Genomic DNA, 22986 nt, shown 5'->3' on the forward strand with positions numbered 1-22986 from the left:
GAGGGAATTCAAAATCCTACACATCATGCAAGAAATTATATTTTGGAAGATACAATGGAGGATACTTGATGGAAGTCCTTCATATCAAGAGTGTTTCCTTGATATGAACTTGAAACATAGGCTCTACTAGTGATCCAGATCACTCTACTGAAGCTTGTTGCTAGCTAGCATCAAACTCAATAGCAAATTATATAATGTACCAATCCTCGAACTAACCATTAGCTCAACTCTTCTCCACAATGGTTACCTAAAAAAATCCAACATGACAGAAACAGAATATTAAACACTAACAAGTTCTTGTTTAATTTTGCATTAAAATTGCATTAAAATAACTTCATAACTCTCTTTATTTCCAAATTTACACTCCCAATCCAGCCCCATGCAGAGCATGCTGGGAACTGGAAATCCCCTGGCTGGTTTCAGCAATACATTGATGCAACAAATATTATTAACATAGGCCCAACACAATTGGATTAAGGAAATTTAGCTGGATTATACACAATGAAATTATGTTGAGACTAAATGCTAAAGAATTGTGTTGCATTAACTAATATAATTTAAGTTAATTGAACAAGCAACACAAATCATGTTGTGTGAACACACTCTGTTAGAAGTCTGAATTCATAAAAAAAAAATATATAGCAATGTGGTAATATCAGTTTTTAAAGACTGTTTTAAATATCACTTGGACTTTATGTAATATAATTGTTCTCATCTCAAACATAAATGTATTAAGTTGATTTTAAAGTGTACTGGTAGTATTTTCAGTAGAGCTGCTTTCCTGTTTTTCCAGTGTATTTTATACTTGTTTCCCTGTCATAGGAACTCTATGCTGTGTATGAACGCTATGGGACACGATCCGAGTGTCACGTGGTCTGAAGCCCTTATACAATCACGACAATTTATTGGCTGATTGCACTTAAGCGACGCTCCTAGGGAGCTATATCACAGGCTCCAAAAAGGCACTCGCTTTCATACATCGAGATTTTCTGTTCTTCGTGCACGATTGTTTAAGCTCGTGGTTGTTTCTTGCAACTCACGTCGAAGTGAGGATTATGTTTCTCCCCTTTGAGTGTCAGTCACATTAGGATGTTGTTGACAGCATAAGTTTCATAGAAATGTAAATGTTGTTTTCCAAACTTTACAAGGGACTAACAAGGACAGCTGCACTTCATCGAGGTTTGCAATTTCTCGCCACGAGGTGCTATTCCGACTTGTTCCAGTTCTACAGCTGCCAGATTTGGAGATTTTGGTTTTATGTCTGAGAAGATAAGAGTGCAAACAGACATTGAAATCCTCCTCGTTTTTGTCACCATCCCCCTGAGCAAAAGCATAAGTCTCGTAGGTCATGCTCTGAGGCTTAGCTCGGTGGCCATTTTCTGACGTTTTCAGAGCCACACGTGTCGTGAGCAGTCAGCGTTAAGAAATGCTGTATGAGAGAATTTTTCATTGGATGGTAAGAAAAATAAATGGGCCCCTTTGTCCCTATAGTTTTTTTTCTGTCGTTCTGGGAGAATGCACATGAATGAAATTCATGAGGGGATTCTGCATAATAAATAAATAAAATAAATTGATCAATTGTCACACATTATACATACATTTCTGCATATACATGGTGAAATTATTTATTTTTCACATATCCCAGTTAAGCTGGGGTCAGAGTGCAGGGTCATCCATGATACAGCGCCCCTGGAGCAGACAGGTTCAAGGGCCTTGCTCAAGGGCCCAACAGGGGTGTCTTGGTGGTGTTGGGGCTCGAACCCCTGACCTTCTGGTCAGTAACCCAGAGCCTTAACCCAGAGCCTTAACCGCTGAGCCGCCACTGCATGGACCATTGATGCCGTCTGCAGAACAAGGGGACTGTAAGAGGAGAATATTCCCCTACTGAGTGATGGCAAACCAACGCGCGGAGTGCTTCGTCAGTACAATGTTTCTTTCAGGAGTCAAGGTATTTTAACTTTTTTCTTTTCTTTTTTTTTCTTATGCCCGTTTCGTGGATCACACAGGGGTTCTGGCGAGAGAAGAGATGCACATTGCAACTTCTGCTCAATTTTTAAATGGCGGCATGGATGCTGCTCTTTTCAGACACCTGTTGGATCTACACACAATGTTTTTTTAGTCCAACCAAGCGCATCGCGTTAAGAAGTGCCTTTTTGAGTTCACCAGCTAAGTTTCAACTTTCCCTCAAATTTCCCCCTGTACCTCACGCTGGGAAACGAGTTGGTCAAGGAGATGCTTTTGTTTGCGAGTGTGATAGACAACGGACTTTGTGCCACCTCCTACGAATCGAGGTTAGCAAACGCTCCCTCCCACATGTATCACGTTTCACAGACTCACGAGTGATGAAGGCATGCCTGTCTCCAGCTCCTGTTCTGTCATTATGCCAGTATCTAGTGATGTTCAGAGTGGGATGTGTTCTCCCTATGAGAACATTTCACAGGCTTTTGGGACTCATGATCATGGCATCCACTGTCATTACCCTGGGCTTGTTGCATGCAAGAACTTTTTCAGTGAGGCATGTGCTTTGTTCCTTCAGAGTGATGGGTTAGTGCTACCAGGCTCTGTTGCCATGGAAACGGACCCACTTTCTATATCGGGCATTGCGTTGGGAGAGGTGTGTCGCCACTAGGTGATCATGTCAGACACCTCCTCTGTGGGTTGGGGCGCTGTATACCCCAGCGGCTGGATTGACACATACACTGTATGGAGATGTTCACAATGCTGCTTGTGCCATGCTGAGACTAGCACATCGCATCCTTCTGTGGGAACAGAACAAGGTACAGTCTGCGAGTCCTACATGTTCCGGTCCGGTTGAATTTAGGGGCGGATCTCCTTTCCTGACTGGGTCTGATATCTGGAGAATGGACATCACACCTGCAGATTGTAAAACAAATCTGAGGAGGTTCGGCAGAGCGTACGTGGACCTGTTCGCTTCAAGCGAGATGTCGCACTGTCCCCTCTGGTTTTCTTTTTCACCCATGGCACTGCTGAGCATCGATCCACATTTATGGAAATTATGGGTGTGGCCCCTCAACAGGGCTCTCTTTTGAACTATGGTTTATCCCCTGCTGTGGTTGATACCATTCTGAATGCTAGAGCTCCATCAACTAGGAGGCTATATACATTTAAGTGGCTTTTTTATTTTTTTCAGATTGAGGTCAGGGCTTTGTGATGGCCACTCCAATACCTTGACTTTGTTATCCTTATCCAATTTGCCACAATTTTGGAGGTATGCTTGGGGTCATTGTCCATTTGGAAGACCCATTTGCGACCAAGCTTTAACTTCTTGGCTGATGTCTGAGATGTTGCTTCAATATATCCACATAATTTTCCTTCCTCATGATGCCATGTATTTTGTGTAGTGCACCAGTCCCTCCTGTAGCAAAGCACCCCTACAACATGATGCTGCACTCCCATGCTTCATGATTGGGATGGTGTTCTTCAGCTTGCAAGTTTCACCCTTTTTCTTCCAAATAGAACAATGTACATTGTGGCCAAAAGGTTCCATTTTTGTTTCATCAGACCAGAGGACATTTCTCCAAATGGAAGATCTGTAGTCTGCCTTTATTATGGCAGTTATGGAGCAGTGGCTTCTTTTTTGCCGAGCCTTATTTATTTAGATATAGGACTTGTTTACTGTGGATATAGATACTCGTCTACCTGTTTCCTCCAGCATATTCACAAGGTCCTTTGCTGTTGTTCTGGGATTGATTTGCACTTTTCGCACCAAACTACATTAATCTCTAGGAGACAGAATGCATCTCCTTCCTGAGCGATATGATTGCTGCATGGTCCCAAGGTGTTTATACTTGTGTACTTTTGTTTGTACAGATGAGCGTGGTACCTTCAGACATTTTAAAATTGCTCCCAAGGATGAACCAGACTTGTGGAGGTCCACAATTCTTTTTTCTGAGGTCTTGGCTGATTTATTTTTATTTTCCCATGATGCCAAGCAAAGAGGCACTGAGTTTGAAGGTAGGCCCTAAAATACATCCACAGGTACAGTGCTTCCGGAAAGTATTCACAGCGCTTCACTTTTTCCACATTTTGTTATGTTACAGCCTTATTCCAAAATTGATTAAATTCATTATTATCCTCAAAATTCTAAAAACAATACCCCATAACGACAACGTGAAAATTTGTTTGAAATCTTTGCAAATTAATTATAAATAAAAAACGAAAAAAATCACTTGTTCACATGTATTCACAGCCTTTGCTCAATACTTTGTTGAAGCACCTTTGGCACCAATTACAGCCTCAAGTCTTTTTGAGTATGATGCTACAAGCTTGGCACACATATTTTTGGGCAGTTTCTCCCATTCATCTTTGCAGGACCTCTCAAGCTCCATCAGGTTGGATGGGGAATCTAGTACATAGAGAAATACAACAGCTAGACACAGAATTACAAAATAAGATGAATAGTATATGTATGGGTTCTCTGATCAGAAACATCTAGTAAATAGATGTTTCTGATCAGAGGCAACTTTGTGTGTGTGTGTGTGTGTGTGTGTGTGTGTGTGTGTGTGTGTGTGTGTGTGTGTGTGTGTGTGCAATAACAATGTGATATCAGATGGTAATACCATAGTACTTTGAGAAACAATTACCATATTTATGTACTATTCTGTATTTACATAGTGCTTCAAAGTTCTTTAAAGAATACCATGGTACTATCATGGCAATTTGATATATGTTTACTATATTCATATACTGTGCATGTCATAAACATGGTGATGGTACATATCCAAATTACTTGGTAATGCCATTGTACTTTGTGTTTTTGTATAGGCTACTAAATGTTTTGTTGCTTTTTTAGTGGTAAAATGTCTACCTGCAGAAGTCGTTCACAAGCTGCACACGTGTTGGACTTAATAAATACTTTTTTCATCACTGGCAAACGATAGAACGCATTTGCAGGTTTCGTTTCCATTGATTGTAGATCCTCTGCGACCAGCGTTATCATTATTTTCTGTATTTAAAAATATTCCATGAGCGTATTGACAAGTGAGAGTGTGCACCAAATGATTCAGGTGTAATCATATACTATGATTACACTTAGTGTATCCAGTACAATATTTCGTATATCCATATATATTTGGTATATCCAGTACCTTTCTACTCAAAAATGTACTGTAGTTAAGCTAATATCTTTGCTATATGTAGCTACTGCCCATCATATACATATAGACATCAAATAGTCAGTGAATGGACTGCAGGCATGCCGTCTGATACTGAGACTACAGAGGGGAAAGCTAAGCTACTGCTATTAAAAAAAGTGTCATATTTATCATTTTTGTTTTAATCAGACAAAATGACCTTTACATGGTAGATGACCTCCCCACCCCCAACACCCCTCAAAATAACCCAGTATGCAGTTACTCTGGGCATGTGATTTATTCCCCCTCGTAGACAGAACAGATACATGGCTAGAGATCATTATTGGATCCACTTACGTGTTAATGAGGGAGAGACGATAAATGAGACCTGCAGGGGAGGATCATCACCCAGCTTTATGCATAAAATGCCATTGAAAAGTTATAGTTAATCAGATTTTTTCATACTTTTGCTCTAGAAATGCTCTTTGTGAGTGAAACCACTTAGATCATTTTTAAAATCTTCGAAGGTGTGAGGAACCCTGTACGAGTCTCTTTTCTGTATACTTTGCTTTAGGGTATTACCTAGGTAAGCAGCTCAGTAAGTTTTGGAACAGAGCTCATATTTCACTAATTGTGTGTGTTTGTTCTTGAGTAACCTGAGTGGCAGTACTCTGTCAGATGGACTCACTCAAATGAACACTAACTGAAGCTTCATCACGCTCGCACACGAACAATGAGATCGTGGTGATTTGTTGCTAAGCAGTCACTGGGCTTCCTGCGTCACCTGGCTACACTTAAGGTAGGGCTCACTGACCAGGTTACCTTTGTTGTGGTGTTGGACTAGTCCTACATTAAACCACAATATATCCTTTTCCAAGGCATACTATTTTGCTGTGTATATAGCTATATGTTTACAGTATAAGGGTCTGACTATTTGATATAGAACACATTATGATGTTGTGGTGTACTTTAACTTGGTGGTTAAAAATCTGGTAAACAAGGTTAATTCAGGGTTACTGTCCCTGTAATAGCTGTATCTGACAAGGAGTTACTTTGGAGGTCTGGACAACATAGCTATTAAACTATCACTCCACGCTGTCTGCCTTCTAACATATTACAGGGCTGCATGATTATAACAACAATCAAAATTGTTTATTAGTTCTCTTGATATTGTAATAGCAATTCATTTTGATTAATAGAATTTATATTAAAAAACTTTTTTTGCATTGGATGTGCATAGCTTACTCTATGTAGGCTACACATCCAAAACAAGCTGTGAAATGTTTTCCCAACTTAATTTACCACTGCTTCATACATCAGTGCATCAAGTCAATTTCACATTGGCCCTATTAGCTACACAAGTGAATAAAAGATAAATGTCTGCGATTGGTTCCAATGCTCAACCTCTGCATAAAACAACTTTTAATAACAGATTTATTTAAACAAGTGTAGACCTGACTGGAATGCTCTAATTGACTCTTTTCATTGATGGTTAATATGTCACGGTATTGTCACCTTGTAAGGTTGGGTTTTTGTCTGACGGGACCATGACATCATCGCCCCATGTTCTGTCTTGTATTTCGTGTCCTGTCTTTGTGTTTAGCGCACAAGACGGTGTGTGAGTTACTGCCATGCGGTCTTTGGTAATGTCATGGTCCTGTCACTTTGTCAGGTTGGGTTTTTGTCTGGTGGGACCGTAACATCGCACCATGTTCTGTCTTGTGTTTTGTGTACGTACCTGTATGGTTCGGTGTCGGTCTGTGTCGGGATCCGGACACTCATGCTTCATGCTGTTTGTTTTGGTCAAATCGTGTTTGTTTTTCCCTTATTTGTTTCAGGAGCCTCTGGCACACGGAATCACCGTTTCCATGGGAACGCATATCATGCCAGCTTTCAGCTGGTGATCGGCACCTGTCCATTGTTTGTTCCTGCCTATTTTAATCCCCTCGTGTGTCATGTTCTTGGCTGTAATTTTGAATGTAGTATGTCTTTGTTTGTTGCTTGTGGATGTTAGTTAAGTTACTTACTAACCTCACTGTCTCTGGCTGGTTGGTCCTGTTCTATCAGGAAGACTCGCAGACTTGAGTGAAATTTAAGATTACATTTTTTTGATGCATATAAAACAGAAATGTAATCTCTTTGGTGTAAGCCACATCTGGCGGTCCGAAAAATGTGCACTCTGAACCATCATATCCTGTCGGAGATAGAGGCAGGGGCGAGGAGCCTACCCCCATGCAGGACGGGACTCAACTGGTGGTGGTGGGGTGGTGGAGGTTGCCTTGTTAGCACACTGAAACAGTAATGTGATAGATTGTGAGCAGACTTATAAAGCAATGGCTTACATGTGACTGGCTAGGAGTTACCAAGCTAATGGTGCAATGGCGTACAGCTGCTAGTCTTCCCGCTAGAACTACACTGCACTTATAATTCTCGTGTATCTGTTTGGTTGTCCTTCTCTGCCCGCATGTTGGGTGTGTTGTTGCCTTCCAGCTTGCTGTACGCTTGTTCTCTGTGCTCACAAATCTTCAACTGAGGATTCATCGTCTATGCCTGCATGTCGGGTTAGTGATTGTCTTCCAGTTTGTTGCGCATCAGCTGTGCTCAGCGGAGGTTTCCTCGCGGCTCTGCTCCTTGCTGTCACGCCTCCTGCGATCGCCCGCAGGAGCATTCATCTGTGGATTCCTCATCACGTTTGCTAAAATTATCATTTATTATAAATCCATTGAACTGTTACTCTGCTCTTGGGTCTCTGTCTCGCTCTCGATCTGTGAAAGAGCAGTATGGACCCAGTGGAGGAATCTACTCTTCACTCTGCCCTCTCTCAGTAGGGAGCCTTGCTGGGATGTCAGCAGGATCAAATTTTCACATCTAACCTGGCTCTGGAGATGATGGCATCTCAGCTCGCTAAGCTCACTGATGTTGTTCAGCAACTCTACCTCTCAATGCTGGTCCCTTTCTGGAAGTGCACTCGCCAGCTCCGGCAGTTCCCCACTTCTCTGGGTGTTCAGAGGCTCGTATCCCTCCTCCAACACCTTATTCAGGTGAGGCAGGATCCTGTAGCGCATTTCTTTCACAGTGTTCCCTGTTTTTCACCTTACAGCCCTCTGCTTTCCCGTCGGACACAATGAAGGTGGCATATGTCATCATGCACCTCACCGGAAGGGCCGCTGATTGGGGACAATGGACATCCATGTCGTGCTTCGTTCCTAGCATTCGCCATGGAGCTATGCCGAGTATTCGATCCGGCCCTGTTGCTGTGTGGATCAGCCAATCCCGCTGTTCTTGCATTGTGGACTCCGGAGCCAAAGGGAACTTGGACATCGGTATTGCTTCCAAGTGGCAAGTTCCTATGGGCTAGTTGGATGAACCTATCACCACATGGAGGAGGCGGAGGAGGAGCCGGGCGCCTGCTCTCCTGCTGCTGCGAGCGTCCACGGCCACAGAGGCCGTTTCCCTGCCGCCGCTAGCATCCACGGCCACGAAAGTTAATGAATGAATAGAATACAACAGGCGTATTTTTTTACTCACAGACTAAAAGTTGTTTCTTTGTGCACAGCATAGTTAGAGATGTTTTAAACACATGTGGCTTACTTGGCATGTTTCTTTCATGAAACATAAAAAGAATATGGGAAACTGATACACACAGTTACTTGAAGCAAATTTTTCCATTTAAAATGAGCCCAAAACACTGTGATACGATGTGTAGATTCTGAGGTACTGTAATCATGTTTGACATGTGAGTTTAACAACTTATATGTTTTTTTCCTCAACAATGTGATTTTGACCAGGTGCAACTTAAAGTCAGGTGTGAATTTATTTCTGGAAAATACGGTAACTTTACACTGCCAAAACAAAATATTGATTATTTATGATATAACCAATATACTGCCTAGCCTTACTTCAAATTGAAAGCATTAGTCAGGTGACTGATAATTATTTGTAGGTATTTATTTTTTGGTTCCCAGCTAAGAACATACTGTAGGACAGACATTCATTTTTGTATGGTTAGTAAAGTGTGCAAATGCGGTATTGTTGCATTGTCCCTTGAAAAAATAATTTAATTGTGAAACAAAAAATAAACATAATTTTTTTGCAATCTAATAGTGGTTGCCATAAACATAATAAGTGTTGCACACCATTCAACCATTTTATAGACTCATTATATACCTAAATAAGATCCATGTGAATTATTAACTGCACAGCTCCAAAGGCAAGTTCCCAAAATATTACATTCTTTGGTATTTTCCATGTTGTTGTCGTTGATATATACAGTCAAATAAGTTTCATATAGAGTATTGAATGAAGACTTTGTTGCGTTTGAGGTTTAGCATGGTTCTTAATGTTTGTAATGGTGACCCTGTATATCTTGTTTGTGTTTTCGGTCTGCAGGGCTCCAGAGATCATTCTTGGTCTGCCGTTTTGTGAAGCCATAGACATGTGGTCTCTGGGATGTGTGATCGCTGAGTTGTTTCTGGGCTGGCCTCTCTACCCAGGAGCCATTGAGTATGACCAGGTACAGTTCTTCTTAATGGCTTTCTCCTCCTGCACTTTCACTGTCTTAGGGATGAATCTTCTACAAACCTGCCAAGGTCTTATTTCACTCCAAAAATCAAGAAAAAAATAAATAATTATATTTTGCTTAAATACAACACTATTTGTTGCATTTTACCTAGTGGTCGACCAATAATTTTCCATTTCCAAAAATATAATGTCTTATATTTCCATTTGATTTGCAGTGAAATGTGACCTGGATATATACAGTATTTGTGAGATTCACCCATCTCTCTCTCTCTCTCTCTCTCTCCCTCTCTGTGCTTCAAATCTTGTTTTATAGTCTCTTTGATAAACACACACAAACACCCGCTGAATATCTCTCTTGATGATGGCAAGTTCTCCCATATTTCTCCTACTCTTGACGTAATCTGTTTAGCACAGGGTTGTGGTATGTGCTCTCAGGCCCAAACAGTCTCCACAAGAATTTACACGGCTGTTGCTTACAGGCTGTGTTGGTGCACAAGTGTCAGCTAGTGGGTGTTTGCTGTGTGTCTGTTCATGCGTGCATGCTTTATAATCCAAGTGCTTTCTCCGCTTGTAGTTTTCGAATCGTTTTCTCCTGTTGTGGGGCTCCTGAACACCCTGAGGATGAATCTGAGAGGAGGGGCAGTAGAGAATGTGTGTGCCCAGATTAGCTCACTGTTTCTGGGGAGGGTTTGGAGAGTAGAGTCCCAGCAGCCCTCGACCTGACAGGGTGTGTCGCGGCAGTAGCAGGGGGTTTGATGTGTTTCCTTCCACCCCAGTGGTCTGCTGGGCAATTAACGCAGTTGGGATGGGGGTTTATGGATCCCGGATGCCAGCAGGTTCCATGCACTCTCTCCACTGCCAGTCTTGAAGCTGTTTGCCCCCTACTGGCCCATTTTATAACCCCCCATTATTTATTGGGTGGTACACAACCCCTTTAACATATGAGAAATTTTTTGCTATGACTAGCATCATGTTTCATCATCCCATATGTTTTCCAAATCCTTCAAACAGAAAAATAATGATGCGAATATGATGGATCTTTGACTATTGCTTTGATTTGTGATGTTTTTCAAGCTTTCTGCATTTATAGCCAATATTTTCGAAGGGATCATTTTGACACAAATATGATTTGTCATCTAATATTACTGCACTGCTCAGTGTGTGCCACACTCAGCTGCTTGAGGGTGCCGCTCGCTTAAGCAACCCTGATTGAAGTGGTCAATGCAGACTACATTTTATAATGCTGCCTTTTGCAGTTTAGTAATCTTGCAAGGCCATATGGTGATTTCAATCTCATTTCAATTCATCATGCAGCCATGATAGATATCATAGTGATGTTTTAAAGGTGAAAAGTCTGCAGGTTTTAAACATTTTAGATGGTTTTCCAGCATGATGTAAGTGCTGCTTTCACAACTGTCACGTCCGTGACAGAGAGTTGTCATGCCAATAACATTTTATCCCCATAACATGTCCATAACATTTGCCCTAAAAGCACTAAACTGTTAAGCAGAAGGTTGTCGGTTCGATCCCCACAGCCACCACCATTGTGTCCTTGAGCAAGGCACTTAACTCCAGGTTGCTCCAGAGGGATTATCCCTGTAATAAGGGCTCTGTAATCACTTTGTATAAAAGCATCTGCCAAATGCATAAATGTAAATGTAAATGCTTTAAAGAGGATGAACTTGAGTATGTAACTTTTCAGAGATGGTTTTATCATGCAGATTGTATGTCAGGTAAATACTGTGTCCTAACCAGACGCTGTGACAATCAAAAGGCGGAAGCAAGAATGCAAGTGACTCCTTTTAATGAGCGGTGAGAACAACACAAAATAGTTCAGAAACACGGGGGGGGGCTGGTGAAGAGTGAAGGAGTTAATCCTGTGCAGGTGAATATCCAGACGAGACGAACACGAAGACACCGAACAGGAACACGAACCAGAATAGCAATTGGACAGGCATACGAAGGACAACACTGAGGGCACCAAACCAACGATCTGACAAAGAGAGGAAATAGTGATGAGTATATATGCATGAGAGTGAATAGGCAGCAGCTGGTGCGGGGAATGAGATCAGCTGGCACGCTGATCAATGGAACGAGCGGTAACGCCCACTGACACACGCTCACAACACAGAACAACAATAAACGGGACATGAAGGAAACAGCGAATTCATGAATCGTGACAGTACCCCCTCCTAGGAACGCCTCCTGAGCGTCCCCAGACTCCTTACCTGTCGATTGTAATCATCAATAAGGGAATGATCCAGGATGTCTCTAGCAGGCACCCAACTTCTCTCCTCCGGACCGTAACCTTCCCAGTCCACCAAGTACTGGATTCCGCGTCCCCTCCGCCTAGAGTCCAGAATACGGTCAACCGAATAAGTGGGTTCCCCTTCTACAAGTCGCGGCGGTGGGGGAACCGGGGCTGGCGGGTTAATGCGAGAATGAAATACGGGTTTGATTTTGGATACATGAAACACGGGATGAATTCTCCTGTACACTGGAGGAAGATTGAGGCGGACTGTCACCGGACTAATGATCTTGGTGACAGTGAACGGGCCAATGAATTTCGGAGCAAGTTTATTAGAAACGGAGCGGAGAGGAATGTTCTTGGTAGAAAGCCACACTTTGGAACCGACGACGATACTGGGAGGTCTCGACCGGTGGCGATCGGCCTTGGCCTTGGTGCGCGCTCCCGCTTGGAGTAGAGTCTCGTGGGCTCTAGTCCAAGTGAGACGACACCTCTGGACGAAAGCGTGAGCGGAGGAGACCGCGACCTCGGATTCCAGACTAGGAAAAACTGGTGGCTGGTAACCTAGACTACACTCAAACGGAGATAGGCCCGTGGATGATACTGGTAACGAATTGTGGGCGTACTCCACCATAGACAGTTGTTGGCTCCATGAGGAAGGATTCTTGGAGACCAGACATCGCAGCGTTCTCTCCAAATCCTGGTTGGCTCTCTCAGTTTGACCATTGCTCTGGGGATGAAACCCTGAGGACAGACTAACAGTCGCACCCAGTAATCTACAAAACTCTTGCCAAAATTTGGACACAAACTGGGGTCCTCTGTCGGAAACCACGTCCGTCGGGAGGCCATGTAGCCGAAAGACGTGGTTGACGACTGTAGCGCTGTCTCCTTGGCTGAGGGTAATTTGGGCAAGGGAATGAAGTGGGCCGCCGAGAACCGGTCCACCACGGTTAAAACTACCGTGTTACCCTGAGAAGGTGGGAGGGCGGTGACGAAATCTAGCGCGATATGGGACCAGGGCCTCGAAGGGACCGGCAGCGGTTGGAGGAGCCCATCTGGGGGTCGATTAGAGGTCTTACCAGTGGCACAAACTGAGCAAGCCAAAACAAAACTGTGAACGCCGCGAGTCATACGTGGCCACCAAAATCGTTGTTTGACTAACGATGTAGTGCGACTAACTCCTGGGTGACAGGCCACATTGGAACAATGTCCCCACTGGATGACGCCGGACCGTAATCCCTCCGGCACAAATAAACGGTTCGGTGGACAGCCGACCGGGGCGTTACCCTTGTAAGGCCGTCTTGACCTTCGATTCGACCTCCCATGTGAGTGTAGAGATAATTAAGGTCTCTGGAAAAATGCACTCGGGAGTAGACGGGCGATCGGAGTGGTCAAAAATGCGCGATAAAGAATCAGGTTTGATGTTCTTAGAACCCGGCGGTACGAGAGAGTAAAGTCAAAGCGTCCGAAAAAAGTGCCCACCGAGCCTGCCTAGAGTTCAATCTTTTAGCGGTTCTAATGTATTCCAGATTCTTATGGTCGGTCCAAACGATAAAGGGTACCCCGACCCTTCTAACCAGTGACGCCATTCTTCCAACGCTAACTTGACTGCCAACAACTCTCTATTACCAATATCATAATTATGTTCGGCGGTGACAAACGGTGAGACAAAAACGCCGCGACGGATGCATTCTGTCGCCAGTGGGAGAACGTTGGGATAACACTGCACCTACCCCCACCTCTGACGCATCGACCTCCACCACTGAACTGACGTGATAAGTCAGGGGTAACCAGGATGGGGGCTGAAACAAAGCGGCCTTTCAGTTTGGCAAACGCAGCCTCAGCTGCGTCTGACCACCTGAACGTAGTTCTGGGAGAGGTCAAGGCGATCAGAGGCGAGGCCAGTTGGCTGAAATTGCGAATAAACCGCCGGTAAAAATTGGCGAACCCCAGAAACCTCTGTAGGGCCTTACGGGAATCCGGACTTGGCCAATCCACCACAGCCTTAACCTTCTCAGGATCCATACGCATCCCTCCGACGACACAATGTACCCTAAGAAAGGAACCGACTGTGCATGAAAAGCGCATTTCTCCGCCTTGACAAAAAGCCCATTCTCTAGGAGTCTCTGAAGCACTTCGTCGAACGTGCTGCACGTGTTCCTGGAGAGAGGAAGAAAAATCAATATGTCATCCAGGTAGACATACATGAACTGGTCGACCATATCACGCAGCACGCCATTGACGAAGTGCCTGGAAGACTGCCGGGAGTTGGACAAGTCGAAAGGCATGACCAAATATTCAAAGTGCCCCTGGGGGTATTAAAAGCAGTCTTCCATTCATCCCCCTTCCTAATGCGGACCAAATGATAAGCATTACGTAAATCCAATTTTGTGAAGATCGACGCTCCCTGCAACCTCTCGAAGGCTGAAGACATCAACGGCAAAGGATAAGTATTCTTTACCGTGATGCTGTTCAGCCCTCGGTAGTCAATACAAGGTCGCAGGGATCCGTCCTTCTTCCCCACAAAAAAGAACCCCGCCCCCGCTGGAGAAGAGGAAGGACGGATGAACCCCGCTGCTAGAGAATCAGAAATATATTTCTCCATAGCCTCTCTTTCTGGAACAGAAAGTGAATACAACTTGCCCTTAGGCGGAGACGTACCTGGCAGTAACTCTATAGCACAGTCATAGGGACGATGCGGGGAAGGAAGCAGCACGAGACTTACTGAACACCTCCTTCAGGTCTAGGTACTCCGTGGGCACGTTTGACAAATCCACTGCTTCCTCCTGAAACGAAGAGACAGAAACAAACGGACAAGCAGACACAAGACAGGACTCATAACATTTACTGCTCCACTCTGATACTGATCTCTGCTGCCAGTTTATCTTGGGATTGTGTTCAATGAGCCAGGGGTGTCCTAAAACAATGGGTGCGAGGGGGGAGTCCAGAAGATAGAAGGAAATAGTTTCAGTGTGGTTGCCGGATACGCTGAGTGTGATGGGTCCAGTGGTGAATGAAATGATGGGAAGCGCTTGGCCGTTGAGAGCTTGAACTGCGATGGTGTGGGTGAGAGGCAGAAGGGGAACCTGACTCTTGAGTGCAAATGAGTGATCCATGAAGTTACCTTCTGCCCCGGAGTCCAGTAGTGCTCGACAGTCGAGGGAGTGGGCTGCCCACCGTAGTCTTACCGGGAGGAGCATAGATGTTGATGAGGTCTTCTCAGCGGAGATCCCACCCGACAGTAGCCTCTGATTTACTGCCGGGCTTGCCCTTTTACCGGGCAGTTGGAAGCAAAGTGTCCTGCTGTGCCACAGTAAAGGCAAAGGCCCTGGGATCTCCGCCTCTCCTTCTCCTCCCGGGAAAGCCGAGCTCGCCCGACCTGCATGGGCTCGTGATCGTAGACGGGGCTGACCGCGTCCCGCTGCTGGTTCTCAAGGTCTCCGCTGATCCAGACGCCTGAGCAGTTACCCTCCGATGTTCGACTCGGAGAGTCGGGAATCTACACGGACGCCAGTTCGATCAGGCCATTGAGGGTAGTGGGCAAATCCAGAGCATAGATCTCTCTCTGAACGCGGTCAGCCAGCCCATGCAGGAACATGTCCCACTGCGCTCCTCGCTCCACTGACACTCCGCTGCCAAAGTCCGAACTCGATGGAGTAATCCGACACAGATCTCTCATTTTGTTTAAGGTCCGCGAGAATCCGTGCCGCTTCTCTGCCCGCGACCGCACGGGTCGAAAACTGTTTTCATCTCGGTGGCGAGTGTCTGGAACGAGGTACAGCATGGATCTTGGTTCTCCCACACCGCCGTTCCCCATAGCGCTGCCCTCCCAGTCAGTAGCGTGAGCACAAATGCCACCTTGCTCTGTTCGTTGGCTGAAAGTCCTGGGCTGTAGAGCAAAGTGCATAGAACAGCGCTAAAAATGCTCTGCAAAAGTTCGGCTCACCACTGTAAGACTCGGGAATAGGTAGGCGGGGCTCTGACTGGGAGACGTTCTCTGGTGGTACAGGAGGAGCGGGCGGTGTGGGTGGCGCAGTGGGAGCTCGCATAAGTTGGAACTGCTGTGTGAGCTCAGACACCTGCGTAACGAGAGCTTGAATAGCCCGCCCCGTCTCGTTCATGTTTCTCTCCTGGGAGTCCATACGTGCCATGCTGGATTTAATGAAATCCTCCAGAGAAGAGGAGGTGCCACTTGCTGCTTCCATGGCTGGTCAGATCGTTCTGTGACAATCAAAAGGCGGAAGCAAGAATGCAAGTGACTCCTTTTAATGAGCGGTGAGAACAACACAAAATAGTTCAGAAACACGGGGGGGGCTGGTGAAGAGTGAAGGAGTTAATCCTGTGCAGGTGAATATCCAGACGAGACGAACACGAAGACACCGAACAGGAACACGAACCAGAATAGCAATTGGACAGGCATACGAAGGACAACACTGAGGGCACCAAACCAACGATCTGACAAAGAGAGGAAATAGTGATGAGTATATATGCATGAGAGTGAATAGGCAGCAGCTGGTGCGGGGAATGAGATCAGCTGGCACGCTGATCAATGGAACGAGCGGTAACGCCCACTGACACACGCTCACAACACAGAACAACAATAAACGGGACATGAAGGAAACAGCGAATTCATGAATCGTGACAGACGCAATGTGATTCTAACAACAAGTAATCTGTTTCGCAACTTGGGCTCGGTATTGATAGAGATGACCTGATTCAATTCTGATTCACAAGCTGTCGATTTGATTCCAATTTCTAATCGGTTTGATTATTTTGGGAGTATTTCAGTTATGATGTTCATTTTAATGACATAAGAAAGGCATTTTTTTGTCTGCCAATGGTGTTAATTATACAGGCAACATTCTAGCTTGGAACATTAACAAAATAACAGAAAGGGTATTAAAAGAGACCTTATTCAATACAAATGGATTGTGTGGATCTCGTCTTTGGACACACATTATACAGAACGGGTCAAACCAATCTTATACTCTCAACACGCAGTGAAAGGATCTCGATGCTGAACTTCTTCACCACTATACAACTCAATCACTGATGAGGGAAATCTGAACATTTACCAGCCAGTGACACATCACAGACATTTATAGTCATATATAGGCAGAGCATGAAATTTGGTTGCATGTAATTTAACAGTTTTTTTTGTGTGTGATTGACACACATATGCATCCATTCACTCATTGAAGCAAGATAAAGTCTATCTATCATGTTATGGTGAATCTGTAAACTCAGATGAGGTCTGAGGTCTGATATTGCCACAATAACCACTGATATATTAGTGAAGGTTGTCGCCTGGTCAAGGTGTGATTCCAGTCCAGGGCCTAAAAATGGCCTGTGGCACCCCTTCCCGTTCACACTCCTAATTCATGTGCTTCCTTGATTGTGGTGTTTAATTTATTCCCACACAGCAAAAGATCTTCATAGTAGCGATGAACGCCCCTTACGGCACCAATAGCAGTGGCTCATCTCACAGGCATGTGACACCCTCCATCAATATGGCCATCAACATGCCAAGTGACTATTAGACCAGACCACTGATCAGAGGCAGTGTTATTTTCATTTATGGAAATGAAAATGAAATGAAAACATTTTTATTAACTGCAAAAATAAAATGCATTATTGGATGCATAATATAATGAAAATGCATCATTTTAAAATAAAATAAAAATGACCACAGATTACTTTTTGGTTTTTCATGCACAGTATTTCTAACATGTTTTTATCTTTTACAACCCGCATTCATTGAAATTGAAAATGCTACAAGATAGTGCTTAACAGAGAACTTACATTAAATGATTAACACAAAGATAAATAAATATAATGCAGGGACAGGGCTCTTGCATCTTCAGTTTGCACATGTGCATATTAATATTACATCTATATATCGATATCTATATAACATCAATCCGGGTTTACAAAGCATACTCCGAGCATATCCATATATTTACAATTAGGCATGCACGCACAAAATCAAATCAAATCAAAGTAAAATCAAATCACTTTATTGTCACACTACCATGTAAACAAGTGCAACATTAGGTGAACGTATTGTGTGTAGTTCCGAGCAACATAGCAGTCATGACAGTGACGAGACATATACCAATTACAGTAAACAACATATTTACACAACACAATTTACATATCAAATGTACACATACTTACACAACACAAAAATAATATACAATGTACAGTAAACAATACACACAATATAGAATACACATACAATAAAAAAATAAAGAGTATATAAAAAATATATATGCAGTAGTTATATTGTGGAGAATATATTTGACAGTCCAGTGTGAGATATAAGATTAATAAAGTGCAGTGCTGATTATTGATTGTGAGAGATCAAGTGTTCAAAAGTCTGACTGCTTGGGGGAAGAAGCTGTCATGTAGTCGGCTGGTGCGGGTCCTGATGCTGCGATACCGCCTGCCTGATGGTAGCAGTGAGAGCAGCCCATGACTCGGGTGGCTGGAGTCTCTGATGATCCTCCGAGCTTTTTTCACACACCACCTGTTATATATGTCCTGGAGGGAGGGAAGCTCACCTCCGATGATGTTTCTGGCAGTTCGCACCACCCTTTGCAGGGCTTTGCCGTTGTGGGCGGTGCTATTGCCGTACCAGGCAGTGATGCAGCCAGTCAGGATGCTCTCTACAGTGCTGGTGTAGAACCATGTGAGGATGTGCTGGTTCATTGCAAACTTCCTCAGCCGTCTCATGAAGAAGAGGCGCTGGTGAGCCTTCTTCACAACGGCCTCAGTGTGGACGGACGAGTAATGTGGACACCGAGGAACTTGAAGCTGCTTACTCTCTCCACCAGTGCTCCATTAATGGTGATGGGGCTGTGTTCTCTGTCTTTCTTCCTGAAGTCCACTACAAGCTCCTTGGTCTTACTGATATTGAGGGAGAGGTTGTGCTCCTGACACCAGCGTGTCAGAGTGTGCACCTCCTCTCTGTAGGCTGTTTCATCATTGTCAGTGATCAGAACTACCACCGTCCTATCGTCAGCAAACTTAATGATGGCATTGGAGCTATGTGTTGCCACACAGTCATGTGTGTATATAAATACTGGAATGGGCTGAGAACACAGCCCTGCGGGGCTCCAGTGTTGAGGGTCAGTGATGAGATGTTGCTGCCCATTCTAACCACCTGAGGTCTGCCTGACAGGAAGTCCAGGATCCAGCTGCACAGCGAGCTGTTTAAGCCCAGAGCCTGGATTTCTCATCAAGCTTGGAGGGCACTGTGGTGTTGAATGCTGCGCTGTAGTCTACAAACAGCATTCTCACATATGTGTTCCTTTTTTCCAGATGGGAGTGAGCAAGTGTGTATTGTAGATGCAATGGCATCATCAGTAGAGCGGTTGTAGCGGTAGGCAAACTGCAATGGGTCCAGAGAGGTGGGCAGTACAGAGCAGATGTAATCTCTGATTAACCTGTCAAAGCATTTGCTGATGATGGGGGTCAGAGTAACAGGACGCCAGTCATTTAAACAAGTGATTTTTTTTATTGCTTTTGTACAGGCACAGTGGTGGATGTTTTGAAGTATGTGGGGACTACAGACAGGGAGAGGGACAGGTTAAAAATGTCCGTAAAAACACCAGCCAGATGGTTCACGCACGCTCTGGTGACGCGGCCCGGAATGCCGTCTGGACCCGCGGCTTTACGGATGTTCACCCGTTGGAAGGATCGGGTTACATCCACAACAGAGACTGAGAGTGAACCAACCTCTGTAGCATCGGCCGCGAGTGCTCTCTCTGTGAGGGCGGTGTTATTTTCCTCGAAATAAGCACAAAATGTATTAAGCTCATGCTGGAGAGAGGCAGCGGTGTTCACGGTGGAGTTTTTTTCCCTTTGTAGTCCGTGATGATGTTAATTCGCTGCCACATACTTCTAGAGTCGGTGGTGTTGAACTGTCCTTCAAGTTTGTGACTGTACTGGCGTTTGGCTTCACTGATGGTGTTACGGAGGGCATGACTGGCTTGTTTATGCTCCTCCGCATTCCTGGAATTAAAAGCGGAGGTCCGCGCATTAAGTGCCGCGTGAACATCGCCGTTAACCCATGGTTTCTGGTTTGGGTAGATCTGTATTGTTTTGGTCGCAACAATGTCCTCTACTTCCTGATGAAACACCTTACGCTATCAGCGTAAACCTCGATGTCGTCATCAGAGGCGGACTGGAACATCTCCCAGTCCACGTGATCAAAACAGTCTTGTAGCATAGAGTCTGATTGGTCCGACCAGCACTAGATCATTCTGAGGGTGAGTGCTTCCTGTTTCAGTTTCTGCCTGTAAGCGGAACGGAAGAGTGGTCTGATTTGCCAAATGCGGGGGAGGGATTTGTAGCCATCCCGAAAAGGAGAAAAGCAATGTTCAAAACCCCGTCCCCTTGTGTGTTGAAGCTGATGTGTTGGTGGTATTTTGGTGCTATTGTTTTAAAATTGGCTTTGTTAAAGTCCCCGGTAACAATGAACGCAGCCTCCGGGTGTGTGGTTTCCTGCTCACTTATGCTCCCATACAATTCCTTTAGTGCCCGGTCTGTGTCGGCTTGTGGGGGGATGTACACCGCTGTGATAATGACCGCTGTTAAGTCCCTCGGTAGCCAGAATGGTCGACACAGAAGCATGAGATATTCCAGATCAGGAGAGCAGAAAGACTTGATAACATGTACGTTCCTCTGATCACACCATGATCTGTTGATCATAAAACATACACCACCACCTCTGCTTTTACCAGAGAGGTCTTTCGCTCTGTCCGCTCAGTGAACGGAGAACCCTGCGGGTTCGATGTCCGAGTCTGGAATCTCCTCAGACATCCAGGTTTCCGTAAGGCAGATAACACCGCAATCCCTCGTTGGAAAGAGATCCGCGCTCTCAGCTTGCAGAGTTTGTTGTCCAGAGACTGAACATTTGCAAGTAGTATACTGGGTAGCGGGGTCAATTTGCACAACGTCTTACTCCGATGAATACGCCGTTTCCTTGGCCAGGCACCACTGCCGTGTTTGTAAACAGCGTGATCCGCTGTTTACAAACACGCCAGCGGTGCCCGGCTAAGGGCATTGAGGAATTTGACGTCCGGTTTTCATTGAGTAATTGTAGAACAAATGTCCATAAGTGTTTGTCTGTCATATATACAATAAGGCAAATAACATCCAAGACAAAAAAACAAAAAACTGTAAACAAAACAAACAATAAACTGCAGTGTTGTGTCGGAGCTCGCAACGCAGCAGCCATACTCGGTGCCATCTTGTGCACACACACACACCTATGAGCTCTTCATGGACCTAAGTGGAGATTGCACTTCTACTTGTCAAAATACTGTAAAATGAGTTGGATCCACTGCTTCTGTTGTCATATCTCTGACAGTGATGGTATTTAAGATTTTTATCTCTTCTCTAGGGGTCATTTTCCCAAACAAAGTAACCATGGACATTGGATAATTTAGGTGAATGTGGAGCGCTGATCAGAGGAGAGACACTCTATGCAGCATGCCGGTTTAAATTAACAGCAGCTGAAGCGATTTCACATACCTCATTTCAGAAATTTAGTTTTCATTTCAAATATTTGTTTGAATATCATGAAACATTGACATCATTGGAAAGCTGAGACTAGCTTTTTTTTAAATAGAATAATTTAAAAAAAGTCACGTTTTTCCAAAATGGTCCATTGCGACTTACGACTCACTTTGATGGAGCTTGTAACATATGTATATTTAACGTAGATTTCCCAGCATTCATTGCTGGAATTTGACGAGCTTAGATACATAGTTGGATTATTAGTCTCTTGTTACTTTTTTGAGCAATTTCTGCATGACTTAAAACCATCTCAGGGCTCAATGCTAAGTATTTTTTCTACTGGCCCGTTCAGGCTTGTGCTTCAGATGTTTACATATAAAAACCCAATACATCATATTAACCTCAGACGTCCTGCCATTAACATGTGTGTTTTTAAATGAAGAGTTCTCTGGAGCAAATGGTGGGATTTCGGTCACTCTTTTATTCAAGCTGTCAACCTTTGGACCATGTGTAATGTTTTCACAACCAGGATCAAAGATATATTCACTGAGTTAAATATTTGAATATTTGCTGAATGTAATAAACATATGAATCCCTGAGAGAGGAGAACTTGCTATTAAATCGGTTGTGATGTGTAATATACAGTAAATAGATATTAGGCCTAATCTATGGATTAAGAGTGTGGATATAAACATACAATTAGACAACCCAAATAAGACCAAAACTGACTGATACTCAAAGCACAGGAAGAAAATAACTATAGGCTACAGAAATGAGAAATGTAACAGGTGCTATAAGGATGACTGTTTTAAATAGTCATCTTCAGCCTGCAGCTGAACAACTCTGAAAATAACAATAACCATAGTGATCTTGCTTCTCTTCATATCAAACACCATTATCATGTAGAATTAATGATTACGTTTTGAAACATTATTAAAGTAAATGTATTCTTACATATTGCGTACAGAGCAGCACGTTTTTAATTCGCCCGGAGCATCAAAGTCGCATCACGGAGCATCAGCTGTTTTAAAACAATATATTTATTCTGTTTGTGTTTCATGAAGTTACAAGTGAAACACAACAGAAGATATGACTGAGGATGTGTGTCTTTATTGTCTCCATTGTCTCCACACACAATGAGGAGGATGGTTCGAGTGGCCAAAAATTCTCCAAGGATCACAGCTGGAAAATTGCAGAAATTAGTTGTGTCTTGTGGTCAGAAAGTCTCCAAAACTACAATCATACATCACCTACATCACAACTACATCGTTGTTTGGGAGGGTTTCAAGAAAAAAAGCCTCTGTTCTCATTTAACATCAAATTCAAGTGTCTTCAGTTTGTCAGACACTACTGGAACGTCAAATGCGAACGGGTTCTATGGTCAGATAAAACAAAAAAGAGCAAAATCCAGAGATGTGTTTGATGCACACGGAGAGTTAGTCATATGGAAAAGTACCTCATGGCCACTGTTAAATATCATGGTGGATCTTTAAAGTTGTGGGGCTGTTTTGATGCCAAAGATCCTGGACATCTTGATCGGATACATGGCATCATGGACTCTATCAAATACCAACATATAAAACAAATCAAAACCTGTCG

At 44.0% G+C, this 22986-nt stretch overlaps 1 protein-coding gene across 1 annotated transcript in view; it reads left to right on the forward strand.

Moving 5' to 3' along the window:
- Positions 1 to 22986, forward strand: part of LOC127622884 (homeodomain-interacting protein kinase 3-like) — a 115363-nt gene that overhangs the window by 47912 nt on the left and 44465 nt on the right. The window contains exon 3 of the mRNA XM_052097014.1: positions 9483 to 9606. Within this exon, the coding sequence (XP_051952974.1) occupies positions 9483 to 9606 (124 nt within the window). The remainder of the gene's footprint in view (positions 1 to 9482; positions 9607 to 22986) is intronic.

This window comes from Xyrauchen texanus, chromosome 29 (assembly GCF_025860055.1).
Source record: "Xyrauchen texanus isolate HMW12.3.18 chromosome 29, RBS_HiC_50CHRs, whole genome shotgun sequence".
NCBI lineage: Eukaryota > Metazoa > Chordata > Actinopteri > Cypriniformes > Catostomidae > Xyrauchen > Xyrauchen texanus.